The sequence below is a fragment of the Ambystoma mexicanum genome, chromosome 3q, assembly GCF_040938575.1.
Source record: "Ambystoma mexicanum isolate Mex_15411 chromosome 3q, UKY_AmexF1_1, whole genome shotgun sequence".
Lineage (NCBI taxonomy): Eukaryota > Metazoa > Chordata > Amphibia > Caudata > Ambystomatidae > Ambystoma > Ambystoma mexicanum.
In genome coordinates, this window is record NC_090926.1 from 1251789800 (window position 1) to 1251812232 (window position 22433).

Here is a 22433-nt window from a genome sequence, read left to right on the forward strand (position 1 = left end):
AGAATATTAACAGTTCTTAAATCTAGAGTGGTCATTAGCGCACGTTACTCATATCGAGCCCACTGAGTTGAATCAACTTTCTAAATACTTGTGTGATTTGGTCAATTCACCTGCATATGAGATCATGACTAGGGGGGAACGGGGGTGGGTGAGTGCAAGATTGTTGCTCCTAGGTCAGCTGATGCAAAAAGGGTGCCCCCACAGTCCACATCCACCTTGGTGCTGCGCCCCCACCGCCCTAGCCAGGTGCCCCCGCAGCTGCTCATGGACTAGCCCAGTGGCACAGACGGCGTGTGGTGAGGGTGAGTGAATGCATTTATCTAGCACACACCACCTGAAGGTGCCTCTTGGCACTTATTCCCTATACCCCTTCAACTGTGAAAGTGAAGGAGGCGCCAATAAATGGCACTTTATCAGTGCCCTAAATGAGTGAAAGGTGACGCGAGTTGTTAATGACCAAGGGGAGGGCATTCTAGACCATTGGGGCTTATGCTGTAAAACCCCTTTCTGGCCTTGATGTATACTCCGGTCACTAAGGCCTTAGGCCCTGATTCATGGAATTATGTGCGTGTCAAACTGATAATTTTGCGTGCCATTCTGTGTGCAAATCCCTCTTTGACGAATGGGGATTTGCGGGCAGAATGGCACACAAATCCCCGTTTTACACGCAAATAATTCCATGAATCAGGGCCTTAGGCTGAAAGGAAAGAAGACAGACGATGAACCAGAGCGCTTCCAGTTGGAAAAACAGTTGCTGGTGACTGACTTTATCTGGAGAGTGAGGGCCATGCCTACTCAAAGGGCCCGATTCGTGGAATTATTTGCGTGGAAAATAGGGTACTTGCGCACCAAACTGAGTGTAAATTCGCGTTCGTAGATTCATGGAATCGAATGCGCTGTAGTTTTCCTGGACTTGTGTGGAATTTGCGCAGACTCGGCATGTCTCTACAAGCCATCTAGGGCCTTGCGTGAAACTACACGTAGGGTATGGGCGTGGCTTGCGCAGAGTTCTGGAAAGGGGGCGGAATAACGAAAATGGGGAAGAACTTGCTCAAAAATGAATGTACTTATGGATGGCCTGGAGGCCGTCCCTTGCACGCCCACAATTGCACAGCAGGAGACATATTCATGGATTTGATCGCGCAACCTCTCTGCTAGGAAATGGCCACGCAAGTCCTTCATACTATCCGCCACCCGAAGGCAGGCGTTAGTACACTTGCACATAGGAATCGCAGCATAGAAGTGGGGTTGCATGTCAGATATAGGGGTGCGTGTACTCAACTGGAGTTCTTATCTAACCTGGAGGTGTGTGCACAGTTTAGCGGGGTGCTGGAACGGTTTACAGGGGTTTGCATACAGAATTCCTGATCAGTCAGAGTTCCGATGTTTTTATACGCATGTTGTCAGGGTGCCGGATACAGTTACGAGGAACCCCACGCAGGGTCCCCGAGATGCAGACCTGCTTGCGGGGGACCCCACGCCCTGTTTGAAGGGTGTGTGTATTCACGCCCAGGGGAGCGCACAAAGGTAGCTGTTCTAGCTGTTTATGCTTTGTGTGTGGGCGTGTCAGAGGCGTTCCGTCCGCGACTTGTGCTTATGGTTACTTTACACTGTAAATTCCATTAATACGCAGGGCGCGAATTTTTCATTCTGCCCGCAGGCTCAAGCAGTGTCCTTCTCGGCGCGTGGTCCTTGTTGGATTTCTGCGCACATTTCCATGAATCGGACCCAAAGTACATTGCATGATTTTTTACTTTGTCCACTGTAGAGGTTGGTTCTCTCTTCTGGCTGCCAAAGCGAAACCACTCAGTCTTAGCTTTGTTTAATACAAGTAAGTTATTCATCATCCAGTTTTTGACTAAAAGCAGAAACACTTGGAGTGGGCAGAAATCCTGCCCTTACGAAGTTCAACATGGCCTTTTGCCCTTCACGGGTCCATATATCGAGTGCTTTTCTAAACAGGGTAATAATAACGCCTGTTATTAGAGTGCTTAGAAGCTGGAGGAGGGGGTCTCAGTAAGATCTAGACTGCGCTCTTTGATTTGCGCCATTGATCTAGAGGATCAGGCTTAATGATGACAGGGGGTTAGGGAAATCTGAAAATCTGAAGCGACTGTGTTCGGGGCACAGTTACCACCCCCCCACCCCCAGAGCGATGTCTCCTGAGGTAACAAGCGTTGGCAGGGTTTGATTGTTGGAGTGGGGAAGATTGTGTAGCCATGCATTTGGGGGCGTGCAGGTCCTGTAACAGCCCACCAGCTCAAGCCTAAGGAAGGTGAGGGCTCGCTGCCACCCCTGAACATGGGGATTATCGCTGTACACTCCGGGGTGTTAACAGCTTTAGCTTATTTTCTTTTCCTACAGAGGATCTGCTCTGTGAGTATCCTGCGTGCAGAATATCCCATTTTATAAAAAGATGGCGGCGACTTTCGACAAGGGACTAAGTCCCCTTTCTATCTCCATGGCCTGGAGCCTGTGGCCAGGACAATGCCTAGAGTCTAGACTCTAGCAGATGAGTTTCTGGGGAGAGTGTGGGTGCTGTTGAGGCAGAGAGGCCTGCACTCGTCCTGGAGGGAGTCAAGAGAAAAAAACCTGCTTGCGACCTGAGGGGGGCAGAGAAAAAGCGGGTGGTTACTGATAGATTCAGCCCACATTCCCGCCCACTGGAATGGCCACAGATGCACTTCCCCGCACGTGACTACACCACAAAGCTTTTGAGTTTTGCAAAGTTCTGCCCGGCAGGGTTATATCACAGAAACCCAAGTGGCAGTGTTCTGAGGAGCTCGGCCCACCCTTGAAAAGTCACCCCAGGGTGGCACTGGCACAGCACCCAGGCGCCCACGTGCACCGGGAGCATGGCCACTCCCCCGTGACTTCCTGGCTGCGCGCCGAGTGAGGCACTCTAGGCCCCTCACCCAGCAGAGCTTTTAGGGGCCTGCTGAAGTGCGCTCTGACGGATTCCCAGGGTTCATTTTCAATGTTTGTGATCTTTATTACGTCGGTCACTAGGCGCCAAGATCGCAGGGCCCTCTGATTGGCTGGCTTGGCATACACGGCGGTGTCTGCAACATCTCTCAGCTGCCGCGTGCAGCACCTCTGCCCCCCACGAGCACCATACATGGGCAGGTGGCCGCCAGGGCTCTGCGCGCGGGCACCAGGCATACCCTTCCGCCTGAGCGGGGGGGGGCTAGAGAAGGGGAGCAGGGGCCAGAGGCCTCCAGCTCCTGGAAGCAGCGTCGAGGCGCTCCAGCATCACCAGTCCGGTGCATGGAGTTATGGCCCATGGTGTTGTGCATTTTATCAGGAACGGGGCGTGGCTTCACAAAGTATGGTTGGACGGTGGCTTTATAAAGGAATGTAGTCAGTGCTAGAAATGGAAAAAATGTGGCGGGGCATCGCAATGGCCGGGGGAGGAGTTTGGAGCGGAGTTCATAGGGGCGGAGCTGCCAGTTGAACTCTGATGAAAGGCAATGTTCAAAAATGATAGTTTAAAAATGGTGCGATTTTCTTTTATTTATTAAAAAGTACACACGCAGCATAGTAAGCGTACCTTACTAGGGTTTGTGTTCTTTTCAAGCCATCACAGCATGCTTCGTCTGTGTCAAAATGCATTCGACACCCCAAACTATAAATACCAGAATTAATTTGGGAAATGATGAGGCCTAACAAGGCCGAAACATGTCTGGGGGTGCTTGTGGTCTCGTGCAGAAGGGATGTGACCTAGAAGTTCAGGCTGGACTGCCCCTTCTGGGGTGGGACCAAGCCTGTTTTGCATATGCTCTTTCCCCTTCTGTAATGGCTTGGCAGGCGAAGAAGGATGGTCTGGAGGGTTGCCCAGAGCAATGCCCGTGGTTCTGATTAATTCCAAACCTTCCAGCCATCAGCGCCTCTGTTTTGCTATTCTGAAAGGCTTGTAGGGCTGGGATAGATTAATTCAGGTGTCAGACGAGCGATGGCATTCTCTGCTTTTCGGCCTTGGGCTAGGGTTGCCATCCGACTGTGCCAGGAAGGAAACCCTACTCCACTTTTGAGCTTTGTTGTTAGCTTAGTTTTAGTAAAGGTATGTTATTTAACTCTGATTGCATATGGCACCAATTCACCACCCTAGTTGTTTCAAAGCACCAAATCCTTCGCAAATTCTATTGAATTGACGTGACACAAAACTACAACTCCCAGCAGGCTAATGGTGACGTGAAAGCCCAGGACTGGACTGGTGTCCCTCCTGACATGAGGACAGGTGGCGGCCCCGAACAAGGTCCAATGTGTTGTCGACTGAAGTGGTCCTGGGGAGAACTCTGCTTGAATTATCGAGCTTAACACAAAAAGGGGGGTTGTCCCTGCAGGAGATATGTCGCCCTTATCAGCCTAAATGTTTGCTGCGTTCAGCGTCTTCTTTTCTGGTAGCAGTGCCGTTTTACCGACTGGAACTTTGTGGTGGTCGTGCCTTCTCGGTGGCAGGGTCCAAACTTGGGAACTCCCTTCCTCTGACTTTACGCAGCCTGCTGACTTCCACCGATTTAAAGCATCTCTCAAAACGTATTCACAAAAATCTGCCAAATTGTTTGTTCATTTCTCATGTTAGCGCCTTGACGCCATTGGTTATTAGTTGTGGCGCTATACAAGTGTGATGATGATGATGATGAGGCGACCAGTAAATAGCAGTGTTTTCAGACCTTGTGCTTGAGCTTTCCACAGAGAGGGGTCCTGGCCACGTTGTCGGCAGTTCACATGAATAAAGGACTTGTGCTACCAGTGTTTATTCCTCAGACTCTTCTTGTTGCCCCCCCATCTATCCCCCTTCATGTTTGCTCAAAATTCTAACCGCCATTTTCTAGATGCTTACTCCATTTTCTCTTTTGTATCCTGCAGGGTCGCAGCCAGTGCAGAGTCCCGCCCGAAGGTTCCGGCAGCTTCCATGAAACAGTGAAGAAGGCGACCGCTCGACAATATGGCGCAGGTGCTACACATGGAACCCGCCTTCCCCGGTACGCCAAAATGAACGGTGCAATAAGGCAGGCTGTGGCGAGGGCGGAATTGTGGAACCTACCACTTTAAGCTGTATATGTCACGTATGGGTAGGTTGGTCACTCGCCAACATCTGGGGAGGGTGAGAGCAGTGGCGTGTCCAGGGAGTGACCTGGTGTGGCACGTGCTACCCCTGCAATCTGATTGGCCACCCCATTATCCTAAACTATGATCTTTAAGTACGTGCCACCCCTGAATAATCAGTGCCCCACTTGGGCCACCCCAGTCAAGAGGGCCTGGACACGCCACTGGCTGAGGGTCCCTCTGTTGGTACCTGCCCTCATTTCTAAGGACCAGACTCAATGCTTAGCCACCCTCTTCCCAATTCCATTCCTCTCCCTCAGATCCGACCCTGTATGGCTGTAATAGGAGGTTAACCTGTCCCCTTTTACCCCAAAAAGTCCCCCATCCTTGCCTATGAAAAAGGGGTAACGGCAGTGTGCCCAGACAACAGAATTGCAAAAGACTGGAGGAAAGCCCAAGGGTGTTTCAAATTCAACACATCCGTTAAAGATTTTTATAATTTCAGATTTTTAAAAATAATAAACTTCCCAAATATTATGACGTTGGTGAGCTTGCTATGGTTTCATATCAGCAAATTAGCAGAAAAACATGCAGAAATTAGATTTAACCTTGTACTAACATTTCCCAAAAAACTTTTCAAAAGCATATGTTGTTTTTTAACTGATATTATTTGTCTAGAGATTTTAAACAGAAAGAGACATTAGCTGTAGTTTATAAACATTTCATGCCACTTTTGTAAATAAGCCTTAATATTTGTTAAATAAACCGCATAGATTCCCATTTTTATGAAACTGGCTGAGACGCTTGATAACCTTTCACCCAACAATGCCAACATTTTAAGAAGTCAAAGATATATATTTTTTAAAAGACAACTATCTGAAAGCTCCAAAGAACCGCTGCAACATTTCAAAGCGTCCAAAGTTAAATTATTCACTTCCCCTAGCGGTATAACATCTTGCAAATAATTTTAACGTGGTGTGGCAAGACTGAGATGCTCCTCATTGGGACACCCGCTCCCCCTTTTCCTCTCTCTCTCTCTCTCTGGCCGCCCACTCTGGGCCCTCTTCCTGCTCCTTCCTGTGAGGCTAAGAACCTTGGGATCATCTTCGACTCCACCCTCTTCTTCTCTCCTCACATCTCTGAAGACTCTAAGAAGTCAAACTATCAGCTGCACCTCCTCAAAGGTATTCTGCCTTTTCTCACTGTACCCCAGAAGCGAACAGTCTCCGGAGCTCTGGTCTCTCCAGGATGGACTATTGCAACATCCTCGTTGTAAATCTTCCTGCCTCTACTCTTTGACCTTTACAACTCATCCAGAAAAGGGCTGAATGACTTGTCCTTAGCGTGAAGCCCAGGGATCGTATCTCTCCAGCTCTGAAATCTCTTCACTCGCTCCCCGTGGCTGCAAGCGTCAAGCTCAAAACCCTCTGCATTGTCCATAAGGCTTTCTGGGGCCTGGGACTGCACAACCTCCAACTCTCTCTTCCCAAACCTCTTCCTTCTCGAGCTCTCCGCTTATCCACCTCCAACTCTCTCAGGATTAGACGCTTCTCCAAGCAGAGTTGGGGGCAGATCTGTCTCCTTGGCTGGGGCGTCCCTCTGGAACAGTCTCCCTGCCTCTCTGAAACTTGAGCAGAACCATCACCGGTTCTGGAAGCAACTCAAGACCTTCCTTTTCTCTTATGCATTCTCTCTTCCTCTCCCCTGCTGATGCACCTGACTGCTCTGCGCACTGGTCACCTGGTCACCCTCTGAACTCGGGCCCAGGCCCCTGCATGTCCAGTTGCCCTTGCACTGCCTCCGGGCTCCCCAGCACTTAAGGGTCTGTATCTGCAACCTTACAGTCCCTTCTCTCTGCACTTATGAGCCACCCGCTGGCTGCACTTGTGAGTTAACTGCACTTCCTCCTTCCCCTCCCCCCTGGCACTTCTCCCCTTCCTTGCACTTGCGTGATCTGAATGACACAAGGCCTAGTAAGATCGTCGTTTGTCCTCCTTCTGTTTCCTCCTCCTTGTCTTGTCGCGCCTAGAAACACTTGTGTACAGGTGCGTTATAAATGACTTATCATATCATAAGAGGTATGTTCCTAAGAGGCAGGAATATCCTGGGCAGGTACATAGGAGCCAAGCATACGATGGGCAGGTTCACAGGAGGCAGGCATATCATGGGAAGGTTTATAGGAGGCAGGCATACTCTGGGCAGGTTCATAGGAGGCATGCATATCCTGGGCAGGTTCATAGGAGGCAGGCATACTCTGGGTAGGTTCAAAGGAGGCAGGCATACTCTGGGTAGGTTCATAGGAGGCAGGCATACTCTGGGTAGGTTAATAGGAGGCAGGCATACTCTGGGCAGGTACATAGGAGGCAGGCATACTCTGGGTAGGTTCATAGGAGGCAGGCATACTCTGGGCAGGTGCATAGGAGGCAAGCATATCATGGGCAGGCTCATAGGAGGCAGGCATACTCTTGGCAAGTTCTTGGGAGGCAGGCATATCCTGGGCAGGTTCATAGGAGGCAGGCATATCCTGGGCAGGTTCATAGGAGGCAGGCATATTCTGGGCAGGTTCACAGGAGGTAAGCATATCCTGGGCAGGTTTATTGGAGGCAGGCATACTCTGAGCAGGTTCATGGGAGGCAGGCATATCCTGGGCAGGTTCATAGGAGGCAGGCATACTCTGGGCAGGTTCATAGGAGGCAGGCATATCCTGGGCATGTTCATAGGAGGCAGGCATACTCTTGGGAGGTTCATAGGAGGCAGGCATACTCTGGGCAGGTTCATAGGAGGCAGGCACACTCTGGGCAGGTTCATAGGAGGCAGGCACACTCTGGGCAGGTTCATCAGAGGCAGGCATATCCTGGACAGGTTCATTAGGGACAGGCAAATCCAGGGCAGGTTCATTGGAGGCAGGCATATTCTGGGCAGGTTCATTAGAGGCAGGCATATTCTGGGCAGGTTCATTAGAGGCAGGCATATCCTGGGCAGGTTCATCAGAGGCAGGCATATCCTGGACAGGTTCATTAGGGACAGGCAAATCCAGGGCAGGTTCATTGGAGGCAGGCATATTCTGGGAAGGTTCATTAGAGGCAGGCATATTCTGGGCCGATTCATTAGCGGCAGGCAAATCCTGGGCAGGTTCATTAGAGGCAGGCATATTCTGGGCAGGTTCATTAGCGTTAGGCATATTCTGGGCAAGTTCATTAGAGACAGGCACATCCTGGGCAGGTTCATTAGAGGCAGGCAAATCCTGGACAGGTTTATTAGAGACAGGCAAATACAAGGCATGTTTATAAAATGCATAGTTTATCAGCTGCACCAGAAGAGCCAGGTGTGTTAAAAGGTTGTTTATTTTGCCTCATCTTAATTATGTCGGTTTTCAGACTCTTCGCTAGGCCTGTTGACTCCCGGTGACTTGTACTTTGCAGCAGTTCTTAGACAATTGCTTTTTTTGATCGACAGGATTAAATCAATTCAGATTCCTCCCCACCCCAAAATAAAAAGGCCTTGGAGTGGCCATCAAATTCCCAAAAGTAAAGAAATAGCACCTCCCCAGAGGGCTGATGGAGGGCGCTCTGAACAAATACAAAAATGCAATTCTTTGAAGTATATTTCAGAACTTTGTTTTGCATTTCCTTAGGTACATTATTGGCAACTGACCCTAACGAGCAATGTACAAACACCTGGCACTTCGCCTGGGGAGGCGAGTCAAGACTCAAGCTTAAACAAGCTGAATTAAAGGTCCAGCTTTTATATCAATCTTGAAGGCTAATCAAGCCTGCCCATGTTCTGCTCAATGGGCCCCCGGGGGCAACAAGCCTGGCCTTTCCTGTTCAGTCGTAGCATTGTGTACTCTACCTGGTTTCCAGCTCTGTTTTGTCTGTCTGATTATATGACACTTTCTTTTTGTTTTGTTCCCTTTAGGGAAGTCTAACCCGATATCTCCTACGAACTTTGGTGGGAAGGACCCGGACGTGCCATATTCGGTGGAGACCCCGTACGGCTACCGACTGGACCTTGACTTCCTCAAGTATGTGGACGACATCGAGAAGGGGCACACCATCAAGCGAGTGCCCGTTCACCGCAAGCCTCGCTACAGCTCACTGCCCAGGGGCTACACGGGCTCGTGGTGGACCTCCACTGAGTCGCTCTGCTCCAATGCCAGCATGGACAGCCGGCACTCCTCGTTCTCCTACTGTGGCCGCGGTTTTTACCCGGCGTATGGTCTGGAGAACCGGCCACCGCTCATGAGTGGCCTTAATGCCAGGGTGGAGAAAACCCTACTTGATGCCAAGAAGAAGCTGGAAGCAGACCACGGCGACATGGCTGATGGAGGCCGGGCCAGGTTGTCAAGTTTGGGGAGCCTGCATGGTAGCAGATCTGGGTCCACCAGCTCACTGGTTGGAGCCGGACTCAACCAGTCATTCTCCAAGATGTGCTCCCAAAATGGCTCCCAGTCTGGTGCCTCCGGTGTGTATACACCAATGAGTTCCGGCCTGTCCACTCCAGTGTCGCCAACTCCTCTGCACCTGCAGCACGTCCGCGAGCAGATGGCTGTGGCCCTGCGGAAGCTCAAACAGCTGGAAGAGCAGGTCAAGATGATACCAGTACTGCAGGTCAAGATCTCTGTGCTGCAGGAGGAGAAGCGCCAGCTCAGCGTGCAGCTGAAGAGCCAGCGGTTCCTGGGTCACCTGGGTGGATTCGGCAAGACCAAGTCCAGGGGCGAGCTCTATATAGACATTCCAGAGGAAGGGGCCGATCGGGGGCGCAATGAAGTGGGTTCTCCACCGCCACGTGGTAGCTCAAGGCAAGAGTCTGGTTTTGAGACGGCTGAGGGGTCTGTGATATTAAGCCCCCAGCCGGTTACGAGGAAGGACATGAAATCGATAGGGATTGGGACCGAGGAGGTTGAGATGGGAAGTGCATGTGACATGAAAGGAAGCAAGGTCGCAAAGAGTCCACCAGAGACGAGGAGTTTAGGAGTTTCTGTGAAGGAGCAAGACTTGGGGATATCGTCGGTGGCCACCAACCTTGAGGTGGACAAACAGCGCCAGATGATCCAAGCTTTATCAGCCAAGATAGCCGTGCTGGAGAAGCAGCTGAGGAAAGCTCTTCATGAGCTCCAGGTGGCCCAGCAGAGGTTGGAGCAGCAGGTGAAGACTACGGAGGAGAAGGGCCTGGATGCAAAGCCGGTCATGGCTGATGCCATGAGCATGACCAGCACGACATGGCAGCAGGACCAGGGCGACCAGTCTAGGGGGAGCAGAGAACTGAGTTCCCACCGACCTCAATGTGAGCAAAGGACAGTTGGGGTGCAGGTTTATACGGCGGAGCCCCCCATGGGTCTCCTCTGGAAGCACCAGGAGGTCCCCGTGAAGTTGGACACAGTAAAAGTGGTGCAGGCCCCGCGGGAGCCCGAGATCGCTGCTAGCACCTCTACCGGGGTTGAGGTGAAGCCACAGAGGGCCCAAAGTTTGGAAACCAAAGAGTCATTTGTCAGTTATAAAACCTTTCAGGCGAAGGAAGTCGAGGGCCGGAGCACCGTCCCCACCTCACAACAGGAGGCCCCGTTCACCATCTACAGAACAGACGAAGTCATGGAGACCTCCTTCCCGCAGCCCTCCAGTCCCACCGGCAACATCTTCCACATGGTGAAGAAGATCAGCATCACGTCACACCGAGAGACTGCGGCCGGTGACGTCAAAAGAGCAGGTGCACAGAAAGGTAGGACCTCCAAGAATTAACTTCTACTTTCAATGGTGAGAGGCTGATGTATATCTGTAATAATGGTCCTCAGAATACAAGCACTTCTAGGGTTTATAATCTGGAGTATAATCCCCCAGTGAGGCCCCCCCATACGGCAGAAATATAGAATGCATGGTAGCCTGCAATACCAGTATAAAACACTATACGGTGATGTTCTCCTTGCAGGCTAGTTGTGAGATCACTACTGACATGTAAAAAGAAAATGACATCACTACTGTGCTGTAATCAGTTATTACACTTCAGTTGTGACATTATAAAGCCACTGCGTGAGCCAGCACAGAGCAGAATTCCAGCTGCCCCATGCAACACTAATACGTGACTAATTCTTTTTTTGTAAAATCGCTTTCTGTGTCACTTCACAGCCATACACCGGCAAGGAACTGCGAATGGTAGTATGTTTATTGCGTGCACTGCCGGAGGTGAACACGTGGGAGCTAGAACCTGCATGTCATTGCCTATTTTAATATTATCACACTGAATAAACCACACAGGTTAATTAATTGTACAAGTTTAAAGAGAGCCAGCGTGCGTTGTTTTTTACTCAATCTCAATCTCACTTGCTAGGTAACAAAGTGCTAGGCATGTGTCAGCTGCTATTCAAATGAAGACATTTCTTCATTAGGGTTTCTTTGTTTAGCAGGTGCAGGTTTAAAATACAATTATTCTTTAGATTCCCCTATTCAGAGTTTAGATACTATATCCCGCTCCGTTTTTTTCCGGGGGATATAAAAGAAACAAGAACAGTCTTAACCTATGAAGTTGTTGATTTGCACTACGTTAGAGTGTTCTAAAGCCGACCGGTTTCTGTGGTAAATTGTAGATAGGCCACTTCTTCAGGGCTATGTCGAAGCGCCAGCCTGCGTGCCGTATTGACTTCTTATGCAGCGTGGTCTGCAACAGTTGTAGTTCTACACCCTCTCCATGTTTCGTAGTAGCTTGGTACTTTCTGGGATGGGTCGTGGGTACACGTTGGACAAGGCAGCCTGTTACCTTAGTTTAAAGCACAACATGAAAAGGTTTTTTAGATACATTTTTTATAAAACTGCTTAAAATATTTTTCTGCGACACATTGGAAACTGCATGTTTTATAGCCAAACCAATTCTACATTGATTAGACGCGACAGCAACTGGAAGATCTCTTAATATACATGAAGCAAGAGAGGCCGCGTTTTAGAGGAGATGGTGGTGCGCGTGGCCATGAGTTAGGAGGGGGGATACCCCACTACTCAACATAAGTAGAATATGGCAACTCGCCTCAGAGTTCCGCAGCCTTAAAAAGGGACTCTTCAGTGCCTTGCAATATCCTTACAAGGTATGCTAGGGGCTAGACCCCGCAACTCTGGAACGAACCTGCCCTCCTGTATTCATGTGTGCACGGCTGCATGTGCGGTTTACATTAGAATTTGACATGTACCTATTTTACCACCTTCCATTGCAAGTTTGGAGTAAAAGATGTTTTCCCTGTAAACCTGGAGTTCTCATTGCCCACTGGAGTATTTTTAGGTAGGAAAAAAAACATTTTCATTTCAAAACGGCGGGTGTTTTTGTTGCAGCACAGGCTTTCATTGTCTCCAGTCATTATTATAAATGGAAGAGCTCTGTTTTAAATCTTACAGCCCAGTCTCTGGTCACCCAACAGACCCATTGCGATCCTGCGTGGCATGGCTGCTCGTGTCTCTACTTTGAGACATATACCATGGCTTTATCGAAGACAATTACTCCCTGGTAATTTACTTCGGCAAAATCACTTTGTGGAAGTATTTCTTTTAGGGTTAGGGAGTATAGGGAGGTTTCACACATCAGTCCAGGCCGCAACCAGGGAAGGCACTTGCCTATCAAATATGCCTTTTATTTTTTGGGTGTAATTGACTAATTGTATGGAGCACCCCAGGCTGATTATCCAGAGGGCTGGCTGTATGTATGAATTGCAAACTAGGTGGGAAGCAACGGCTGAAAGAAACAGTTATAGCATGAAATCCGATGGCTACGCTTTAAAGGGTGGAATGTTAAGGACCTGATTCATGGAAATGCATGCAGAAATCCAGTGGGGGGCGCGCGTTGAGAAGGACACTGTGCAAGCCTATGCGCAGAGTAAAAAATGCGCGCCCTGCATATTCATGGAATTTACTGCTCAAAGTAACCGTATTCACAAGTCGTGCGCGGAACGCTCCCGACACACCCCCACGCAAAGAAAAAACAGCCAGGACAGCTACCTTTGCATGATCCCCCGGGCGCAAATTCGCGCACCGTTCAAACAGTGCATGGGGCCTCCCGCAATTTCTCTTCGTAAGTGTACTTATGCCTGCCTTTGGGTGCAGATAGTATGAAGTACTTGGGTGGCGATTTCCCGGCTGAGAAGTTGAGCCATCCAATCCATGAATGCGTCTCAGGCCGCGCAATTGTGAGGTCATGAAAGGCACTGCCTGCAGGCCGTCCCTCGGAACACCCACTTTTTAGAAAGTTCTTCCCCATTTTTGGTGTTCCGCCCCCTTCCCAGCCCTCTGTGTAAGCCACACCCACGCTCTGTGTGCTCTCTCACATAAGGCCCTGAACGGCTTGCAGAGACGTGAAGAGCCTGCACAAACTCCATGCAAGGGCTTACATGTGGTTTGGCGCCTAAGTCCCCGATTTTCCTGGAAAATAATGTCATGCATCGGGCCCTTTGGCTGCAGTTCATAGGGTGTGGCGAGGGGATACAGGAGTCTACAGAAAGTGAGTGTTACCTGTGCGTCTCCAGATGTTTTGGACTACAACTCCCATGATCCTTTCACATTTACTCTGTTGGCTGGGGCTGATGGGAGTTGTAGTCCAAAACATGTGGAGAGGCAAAAGTTGTAGACCCCTCAAAAGGCTGGTTCATTCTAGGTTAGGAAGGTTCTGAAGCGACGCCTTGGCCACAGCTGCCCTTCTGTGCGTTTACCGCCATCTAACCTTCCCGGGGTCTACATCTGCTATTGCCCACCTTCATTTAACCTGCTATTGATTATTACTTATAACTAGATATCAAGTGATCACCCTTTCTGTTTTTCCGTCCGCTCACATTTTCATTTTTCTTCTCCACCAGCAGGTGGCGCTAAATTTCACTCTGTGAAAGTGATGTTGTCACAGTGTATATTGGTGCAGGGGGCCAGAGCCACACTTAACATATTAACTACACCTGTAGTTCTGCACTCCCAAATACGTCCGATATAGGATCTGGGGTACAGAGAGGAAAATTGATTTGCCCAGGATCACACCATTCAGCTCAAGCTGGGACGCTGGGACTAAAGCTCCGTTCCCCGGGTTACACAGATGACTGGCCAGCCACAAGACCACATGTTTTCTCGCCGGATCCTCCTGTGTACAGCTGCATCCCAAGATCTCCCTCGTGCACTCAACGTGACCCAAACTACAAAGGCATCCTTGTCCTGTCTAAAAGATGCACTTCCCTGATAATAAAAAAAAAAGAAAGTTTGCAAGAGTTTGGCAACCTCTTGTCCACACGTGACTTGGAAATAACACATGGACCCCACTCCCTGTTCCTACAGACGGGCACACTGTCCCTTCTCTAATGACGTCACGGTCCATTGTAGGCCAGTCACGCAGGTGTGCGCTGGTGTGTTGCAAAGGGCATCACTCGCGCAATATAGCAGGAATGTGCACTTCAAAGCAGATGTTGACATAGCCAGTAGCTGTGGCTTTTGCATAGTGAAAATACTGTGTGTTCAGGGACCCTTGAAGGAGCAGTGGTTTAGGAGTACAGACGAAACATCTCTGAGAATGAGCATTTTGGGGGAGCCTGCGGAAAGCTGGAAGTGGGGAGCACCGCGGATGGGGCAACAGCAGGGGAGGGGTACAGCTGCGACTGTGCCGTGCCTGCGGAAGGCAAGAACGGGCATAGACTGCTTGACAGGGGGAGTTGCTGAGCAGGAAATGGCTACAAGGTCAAAGTGTACTAATGGGCATCAGAGGTGCCAGTAGCACAGTAGGGAGTGGCACAGAGTCGATGCAGGTGGATGGGGAAGAGACACTGACATCATGTGCCCAGGCTGGGCTCTTGAACCCCAGCAATAGCCACCAAAGGCCGTGCAGTGCCAGAATACACCAAGAAGTGGCCTTGGGCTCAGCTGCAGCCACCATGGCACAAGGTGCGGACTGGGGGGCCTGCATGCAGTGGCGTCGCTAGTGGTGGGGCTGCCCCCCCCCCCTGTGAATCCCTGTGCCTCCCCTTGTGCCCCCCCTACCTAAGACGAGCAGTGACCATGTTCTCCCCCTACTTTTTGTCTTTGGCCCCCTCTGTGCCCTCCTAAATTTGATTCCTGGCGACGCCACTGCCTGCATGCAGCCTTGTGTGGCCACCACCTGCCATCACAGCACACACTGGGGCCAATATCTGCCCTGCTCCCGTGTTGGTCATCAGACTGGGAAAGGCAGATAACCATCATTTCCGGAACTTTGAAAACTAACAAAGAAATTGAAAGCCGGATGTGTGCCATGTGTGTTGAATCCCAGTAGGACAGAAACTTTGATGGTGGCCTCACCAAGTCTCTCCTTTCGCCCTTTTGACTTCTGCAGCTAATACAGTGCAGTGGCTCCCGACTGATGCTGACGTTCTTTCGCCCCCAAGTTTGTCATAAATTCTTATTTTGACCAAACTGTTGCACTGAGGAGGCTGCTCTGCTGGGTTATACCTGTGAACCCCTTTATCCTCTGCCTTATGCAGGCTCTGCTGTAGTAGCAGTTACGTGAGCATTGGGGACTAGTCGCTACGGGGGCATCGGTGACTCCAGAAGGTGCCAGATGCACACCTCATGCATGTTGGAAAAAGAGACCACCTTACATACAGCTTGGGGGAGGGGGCTTTAAAATATAATAGCCTTGGGTACATTTCCGGATCACAGGACGGGTGAAATATGTGGATGAATAGGGGGAAATGGATGGATGCAACGGGTCAAGTATGTGGATGGAACGGGTCAAGTATGTGGATGGAACGGGGAAGTATGTGGGTGGAACGGGTGGAGTGGATAGATGGAACTGACGAAGTGGATGGATGGAACGGGTATAGTATGTGGAAGGACGGGTGAAATATGTGGATGAACCGGGAGAAATGGATGGATGAAACGGGTGAAGTAGGTGGATGGAACAGATGAAGTATGTGGATGAAACAGGTGAAGTATGTGGATGGAACGGGTGAAGTATGTGGATGGAACGGGTGAAGTATGTGGTTGGAACGGGGAAGTATGTGGGTGGAACGGGTGGAGTGGGTGGAACGGGCACAGTGGATGAAATGAAAGGTGTGTGGACGAAACGGGTGAAGTGAGTAGAACGGATGAAGTATGTGGGTGGAGCCGGTGTAGTGGGTGGAGCCAGTGTAGTGGGTGGAACGGGTGAAGTGGGCCGAACGTGTGAAGTGAGTGGAACGGAAGAAGTAAGTCGATGTAACGGGTAAAGTGGGTGGAACGGATGAAGTAGGTGGATGAACGGATGACGTATGTGGATGAACTGATGACGTATGTCAATGGAATGGGTAAAACTGGGTGTAAGAAACGGGTCAAGGAGGTAGATGGATGATGCATAGAACGGATAACGTGGAAATGAGCAGACCGGATGATGAAGACATGTATAGATCGGACGAAGCGCATTGATTAGAAGGAATAGATAGAACTGATCGATCTGATAGTGTGCTTAGAACTGAGTGAGTACATAGCACGGATGGAATGCACGGAACAGATAGAGGGCACGGAGTGGACACTTACACAAATGACTCGAGAGCATGGAACGATCTGAAGTGCATAAACCAACATAGAATGGTTGGAGTGCATAGAATGGTTGGAGTGCATAGAATGGCTAAAGTGCATAAAATGGTTGGAATGCATACAATGGAGTGTATGGAGCGGTTCGGAGTGCATGGAGTGGTTCAGAGTGCATGGAACGGCTGGAGTGCATGGAACGGCTGGAGTGTGCTCGATCTCAAGCACCTAAGGTAAACCACCATATCACATCTCCACGCTTACTCCCTTATTTGCACCACCACTCAACTAGAGCACAGCGATACTATGACACCATTCGGTATAGCTGTTCTCATACCGTCATCTGCCTCATACTCCCCATCATCCTAACTAAACACAGCTGGTTACACACCCTCCAGCCTATGCGTTCTCCTCAGGCCTAACGCAGCCAGAGTCGTTCTGGATAACAACCTGCCAAAACGAACACATACTCTTGATCTCCCAACCATCACACCTACCGCTAAGAAGCAGCTATCACACGAATGCCACACATGCTGCACACATATCCGGTGCTCACAAGCACCTTATGACTCTCTCTCTCTACTGACTTGAACTTCGGTTCCTGAGGGTGTTCAACCTACCAGCGCCTTGAGATCATACCAATGGTACATAAGGCGCTATATAAATGCAAAATAACATAACATAACATCCTCTTTCACACACTGCAATAATATCCGGCAGATGCCCACCTTGAAAATAATCCTTACCAGCGCATGGAGATTCTCGATCCACGCCTCGCACCTCTGCAACTCTGCCACTAAGCTTCAGGGGCCTCCAGAAAAGCTTTTCTTCAGAGGGCCAGTCAAACCCTCATTCGTTCAGTTGCATAGCCACATTTGGCATTGCAATGCATCTGATTCACCCAGCCAAGTAACTACAGCAGTGTGACATGTGCCACCTTTAAATAACATGTAACAATTACAATGAAACACATTATTATTATCAACAAACCATTTATATAGCATCAACCACTGAGTGAATAGTCTCGCAACACTTTAATTGTGGCTTTTATTATCAGGCAACTCATTGAAACTCATTTTACAAAGCTCAGGATGATAAAAGGCTGGGTTAGATATAACAGAATCCAAACCTATAAACTGCTTGTTGCATTGAGATCTCTGCAGCAGCCACTCAATCAATCTCTTACTTTATTTCAGAAAACCCATAAATGTGTTGACAAACATCATAAATAAAACACAGCGCTTCAAATTGAGCAGGAAAAAGTAAAAAACATGAAATTGGTGACATTTAAAATCCATCAAACAAACTTCATTAGGATTTCAATGAAATCAGATTAAATCAGATTCATGCCCTCCGGAAATAATGTTCCTTTCTAGGGGTTTATCCGAAAATGCCCATTAGATGGCAGGCCTGAACTTGCTACACATGGATTCCTGTATTAATATGAAAATTAAAAGAAAGAAAGGTCATCGCTGACATTAGAGGCCATATTCAGACATGTTTGTATCTGAATATGATCCAAACTGAAATATGTCATACGACATGTACTCCTTAATAATTTATTTTTTGGACCATGTATTTTAAAAAAGGAGCAGTCTGGAGTTAATGATTGGATTCCTGGAGCTACAGAGTGGCACACATTCAGTTAGGGGCTTGTCAGAGAAGATCTGAATGGACTACTGGATGAAATGGTGCATGGCATTCCAAATATCCCCCATCAAACACAAGTCTTTTCAAGTTGTATTGGGGAAGTGGACAAAGGAAAGGACACTTTGATTCCCATAATGCAAAGCTTTCAGGAAAACCTAATTGTCCATTCAGTTATGTCTGTGGTTTGGAATTCCAAATTCCCATCAAATTAAATATCCAGCTCTTTTGCGCGGCTCAAGAATCTCTTTAAACATCTGCTCAGTAAATATGCAGACGTCATACCTTTACCAAGGGAAACCTTGTAACTTAATTCTAATCTGCGTGAAGAGAAGCTCTGTTTCCCCCCAAGTGTTTTCTTAAAGGTTGCCCAGTTCTTTGCTTTCCCCACAGCTTTGAATATGAATATACAGATAAACCTGCCTCTGTCCCCCATGTGCCTTCCCCTACCTCTCCTGTACACCTTGATTTATTTTCGCGTTCAGAAGTGCATGTCTTGGGGTTCACTGCAAAATTAATTGAAGCTCTAATCTTGCCCCTTGTCAAGTAATTCTAGTCCTGATTTGATTTATTGCTTTTTTATGTGTAGTTTTCCTTTTCTATTATAAATTCAGAACTACAAGTTCAAGAATGTAAAATGAAGCCAAGGGCTGGTTCAGCATAATCTGATTCCTCTGATTAAAAAAATGATGAATAGTATACATGATGCAATATAAAATATATTTCTCTCTACACTGGAAAAAACACAGTTGCCTGTCATTTATTTTTTAGGGAAAGCTTGGGTAAGCACTGATAAATACAGGTTTGGAAACATTCTGAGAACCCTGCAAACGCACCACCAGAATTGGGAAACAGGAAACCCTAGATATAATCATAAAAATATAAATGGTGCATGAAACCTTTACTCGGGTAAGGCTGATCTAAAAAAAAAAAGGAAAAAGGTTTAAAGCAAGTATTGTCGCAGATCACTGGTACATCTCAATACGCATGTTTGCAATATTGCCAAATGTTCCTTCTAACAAAATCATCACTATATTTAATTCAGGAGTCGATTTCTCCTCTTACAACCTCTATATAGAAAACTGTTGAGGGCCCTCGACACTAGGTTTGAATTCAATAACCGTATCCAAATGCGTGCTGGATTCAAGGAAACTAGAATTCATTAACGTGGGTGCAATTATTTTCTGATGTAAATCCTTGTGCAAATGGCAAAAAACATGAAACATGTATTCCTGTCTGCTCAAACCCTATAGCACCATGATTTGGCTCCATGGCTAACTAGCTTCATGATTTAGGACATGTTATTCGAGGCGCTTGGATCTTTCTCCAGTTTTCCCCTGAGAATCCTTGAGGCATTTGAATTAAAAATGCATTTTGTACTTTTGCTATCGCTCTTCACAGAGGCCCTGGAAGCCCTGCCGAAGCACACAGTGCCTTGCGCACCGCCCGGCGCTTCATATCCAGATGTCATCAAAGCTGCCAAAGATCAAGCGTCTGCACCACACTCCATGCGGTGCCCATCCCCGGGGGCAGCTGCAGAGTCGATGGCGGGGGAGACTAAGAGGACTGCACCCGGTGGAGACGAGGAAGACCCAGGTAATGGACCACAAAGTGGTATCGCACCGAAATGCATTTGCCTGTTGAGTTTGGAGTGGCAGCCAGTTTGTGAGAAGTGTTTTCTCCTCTTGAGGCGGGTATCTGCTATCCAGGACCTTGCTCAGAGTGGACAGTGGTGGCGGTGCACTGCTCCCTTAGAGCGATACTGAGACCAGTCCAAAGTTGGAGTACAGTCCCCTTTGGCATCACATCCTTATTACATCTTACTAGACCTCCAAAGGTTCATTGACTCCCTCGCCACACCACAAAACCCTGCAAGACCAGATGGTGCCAAGTCCTGCCCTGATCCCAAAATACAGCAAAACCAGTGGTGTCCACCTCCTTCCCTGACCCCAAAACCTTGCTGAACCAGATGGGTCTAAGTCTTGCCATGATCCCAAAACCCTGCAAGACCAGACAGTGCCAAGTTCCCCCCGGATCCCAAAGCCAGTGGTGTCCATCTCCTTTCCTGACCCCAAAAACGTGCAAGATCCGATGGGTCTAAGTCTTGCCCTGATCTCAAACCCTGCAAGACCAGACCGTGTCAAGTTCTGTCTGGATCCCAAAGCCCAGTGGTGTCCATCTCCTTCCCTGACCCCAAAAACTTGCAGGATCAGATGGGTCTAAGTCTTGCCCTGATCTCAAACCCTGCAAGACCAGACCGTGTCAAGTTCTGTCTGGATCCCAAAGCCCAGTGGTGTCCATCTCCTTCCCTGATCCCAACACCTGGCAAGACCAAATGGCTCGAAGTCCTGCCCTGATCACAAACCTGCACCACCTCACGGTTCCAGATCCTGGCTGTATGAAAGTGCAAAGATAGTCCTAGAAGCACCAGTCTCGGGCTCGCCTAGAGGGCAATAGGGCAATTCCCAACATGCTAGCGTGTGCCAGTTTTTCTGGTAAAAGTGGGACCTTTTTTGGCCAAATTGGGACAATTTGAAGAGCTACCTCACTGTGCAACTAGTAGTTTTGACCAGTGTTACTGAAAAACATTTCTCTTAAATGCATAATTTGCAACACATTTGACCTAGAAACTATCGCTGGCATACTACGCAAACAGTCTGTCTCAAATGGAACGCTTTGCCATTTGTGACTGTGAGCCACTTTTCCATTAATGCCAGAGCCAATTGTATGCCCCCGCCCCTCACCCATCCTATGGTCAGGACACACCCGTGGAAGACTGGAGAGGTCACTATGCCCATTAAACCAAGCAAAAAACCTTCCTGGAAGTAAATCCCCCTCCCCCCCCAATACCCGACCATCCATCAGTCTATTGTATAAATCTGTGGAAGATGCCTTTGACCCAACGCTCTCCACCAAGCCTTTGTGTATTCCACTTAGAAGACCAGAGGATTCCACCGATGCTTTTCACATCTTTCAAGACAAATCTCCACATTCTAGAGCATGGAGCAGCTGCATCAAAAATTCCTTTAAGACAAACGTGCACATTCAGAAACCCTGTCCGCCGTTCACTCTTGCTCAAGAATACAAGAGCAGCATTTCTGTAACTGTGAAGAAGATCTGTTCTGTAGCTCCATCCAAATTCATTCACCGCCCGACTGCACAAGTAGAGATGCCCTGTAGCGCCCTCCAAATTCACGCACCTACCTGGAATCCAAGAGTGGGAGTTAGGTACTCCATTCAAATTCGTTCAAATCTTCCAGAAGACAAAAGTGTGTACAAATCCCTAATTTAAAATGTAGAAAAGCGACCATGTTAGCTAACAAAAATCAAGAAAACGTAAAAAAGACAATGCAGGATTTGGGGTCAATTTCTTTTACTATATTAGACCAGTTTATTGATTGTTTTGTGACTCCTGAGGGTCTGGGGGGTTTTCTGGTGTATATCGTTCTGTTGGCTTTGTTATGATTATCACATGATGTTATATTATGTACACGCTGTTTCTCTGTTATGATTATCACATGATGTTATATTATGTACACGCTGTTTCTCTGTTATGATTATCACATGATGTTATATTATGTACACGCTGTTTCTCTGTTATGATTATCACATGATGTTATATTATGTACACGCTGTTTCTCTGTTATGATTATCACATGATGTTATATTATGTACACGCTGTTTCTCTGTTATGATTATCACATGATGTTATATTATGTACACGCTGTTTCTCTGTTATGATTATCACATGATGTTATATTATGTACACGCTGTTTCTCTGTTATGATTATCACATGATGTTATATTATGTACACGCTGTTTCTCTGTTATGATTATCACATGATGTTATATTATGTACACGCTGTTTCTCTGTTATGATTATCACATGATGTTATATTATGTACACGCTGTTTCTCTGTTATGATTATCACATGATGTTATATTATGTACACGCTGTTTCTCTGTTATGATTATCACATGATGTTATATTATGTACATGCTGTTTCTCTGTTATGAACGTTTTGAAAATAAATGTTATAAATATATATATATATATAAAAAAAGACAATGCATTTGAACATAAAATAAAAAATACAAACAACCTCAAAAATGTTGATGAACTAAACTATAAAAATACTGAAAGATCAGGTAGAAACTCCTTGTGCAGCAGAAAGTCAACAAGATTTCTACAATAGACTCCAGACACTGACTTTTCCAACTGCTGGTAGCCTTTTCGGATAAACTCCA

At 48.0% G+C, this 22433-nt stretch overlaps 1 protein-coding gene across 6 annotated transcripts in view; it reads left to right on the forward strand.

Moving 5' to 3' along the window:
- KANK2 (KN motif and ankyrin repeat domains 2) overlaps positions 1-22433 on the forward strand; it is a 411863-nt gene that overhangs the window by 329523 nt on the left and 59907 nt on the right. For all 6 annotated transcript variants that reach the window (XM_069604240.1, XM_069604241.1, XM_069604244.1 and 3 more), the window contains 3 exons: positions 4870-4985; positions 8968-10767; positions 19587-19781. In XM_069604240.1, coding sequence (XP_069460341.1) covers positions 4949-4985; positions 8968-10767; positions 19587-19781 — 2032 coding nt within the window. In that variant the 5' untranslated portion in view covers positions 4870-4948. The remainder of the gene's footprint in view (positions 1-4869; positions 4986-8967; positions 10768-19586; positions 19782-22433) is intronic.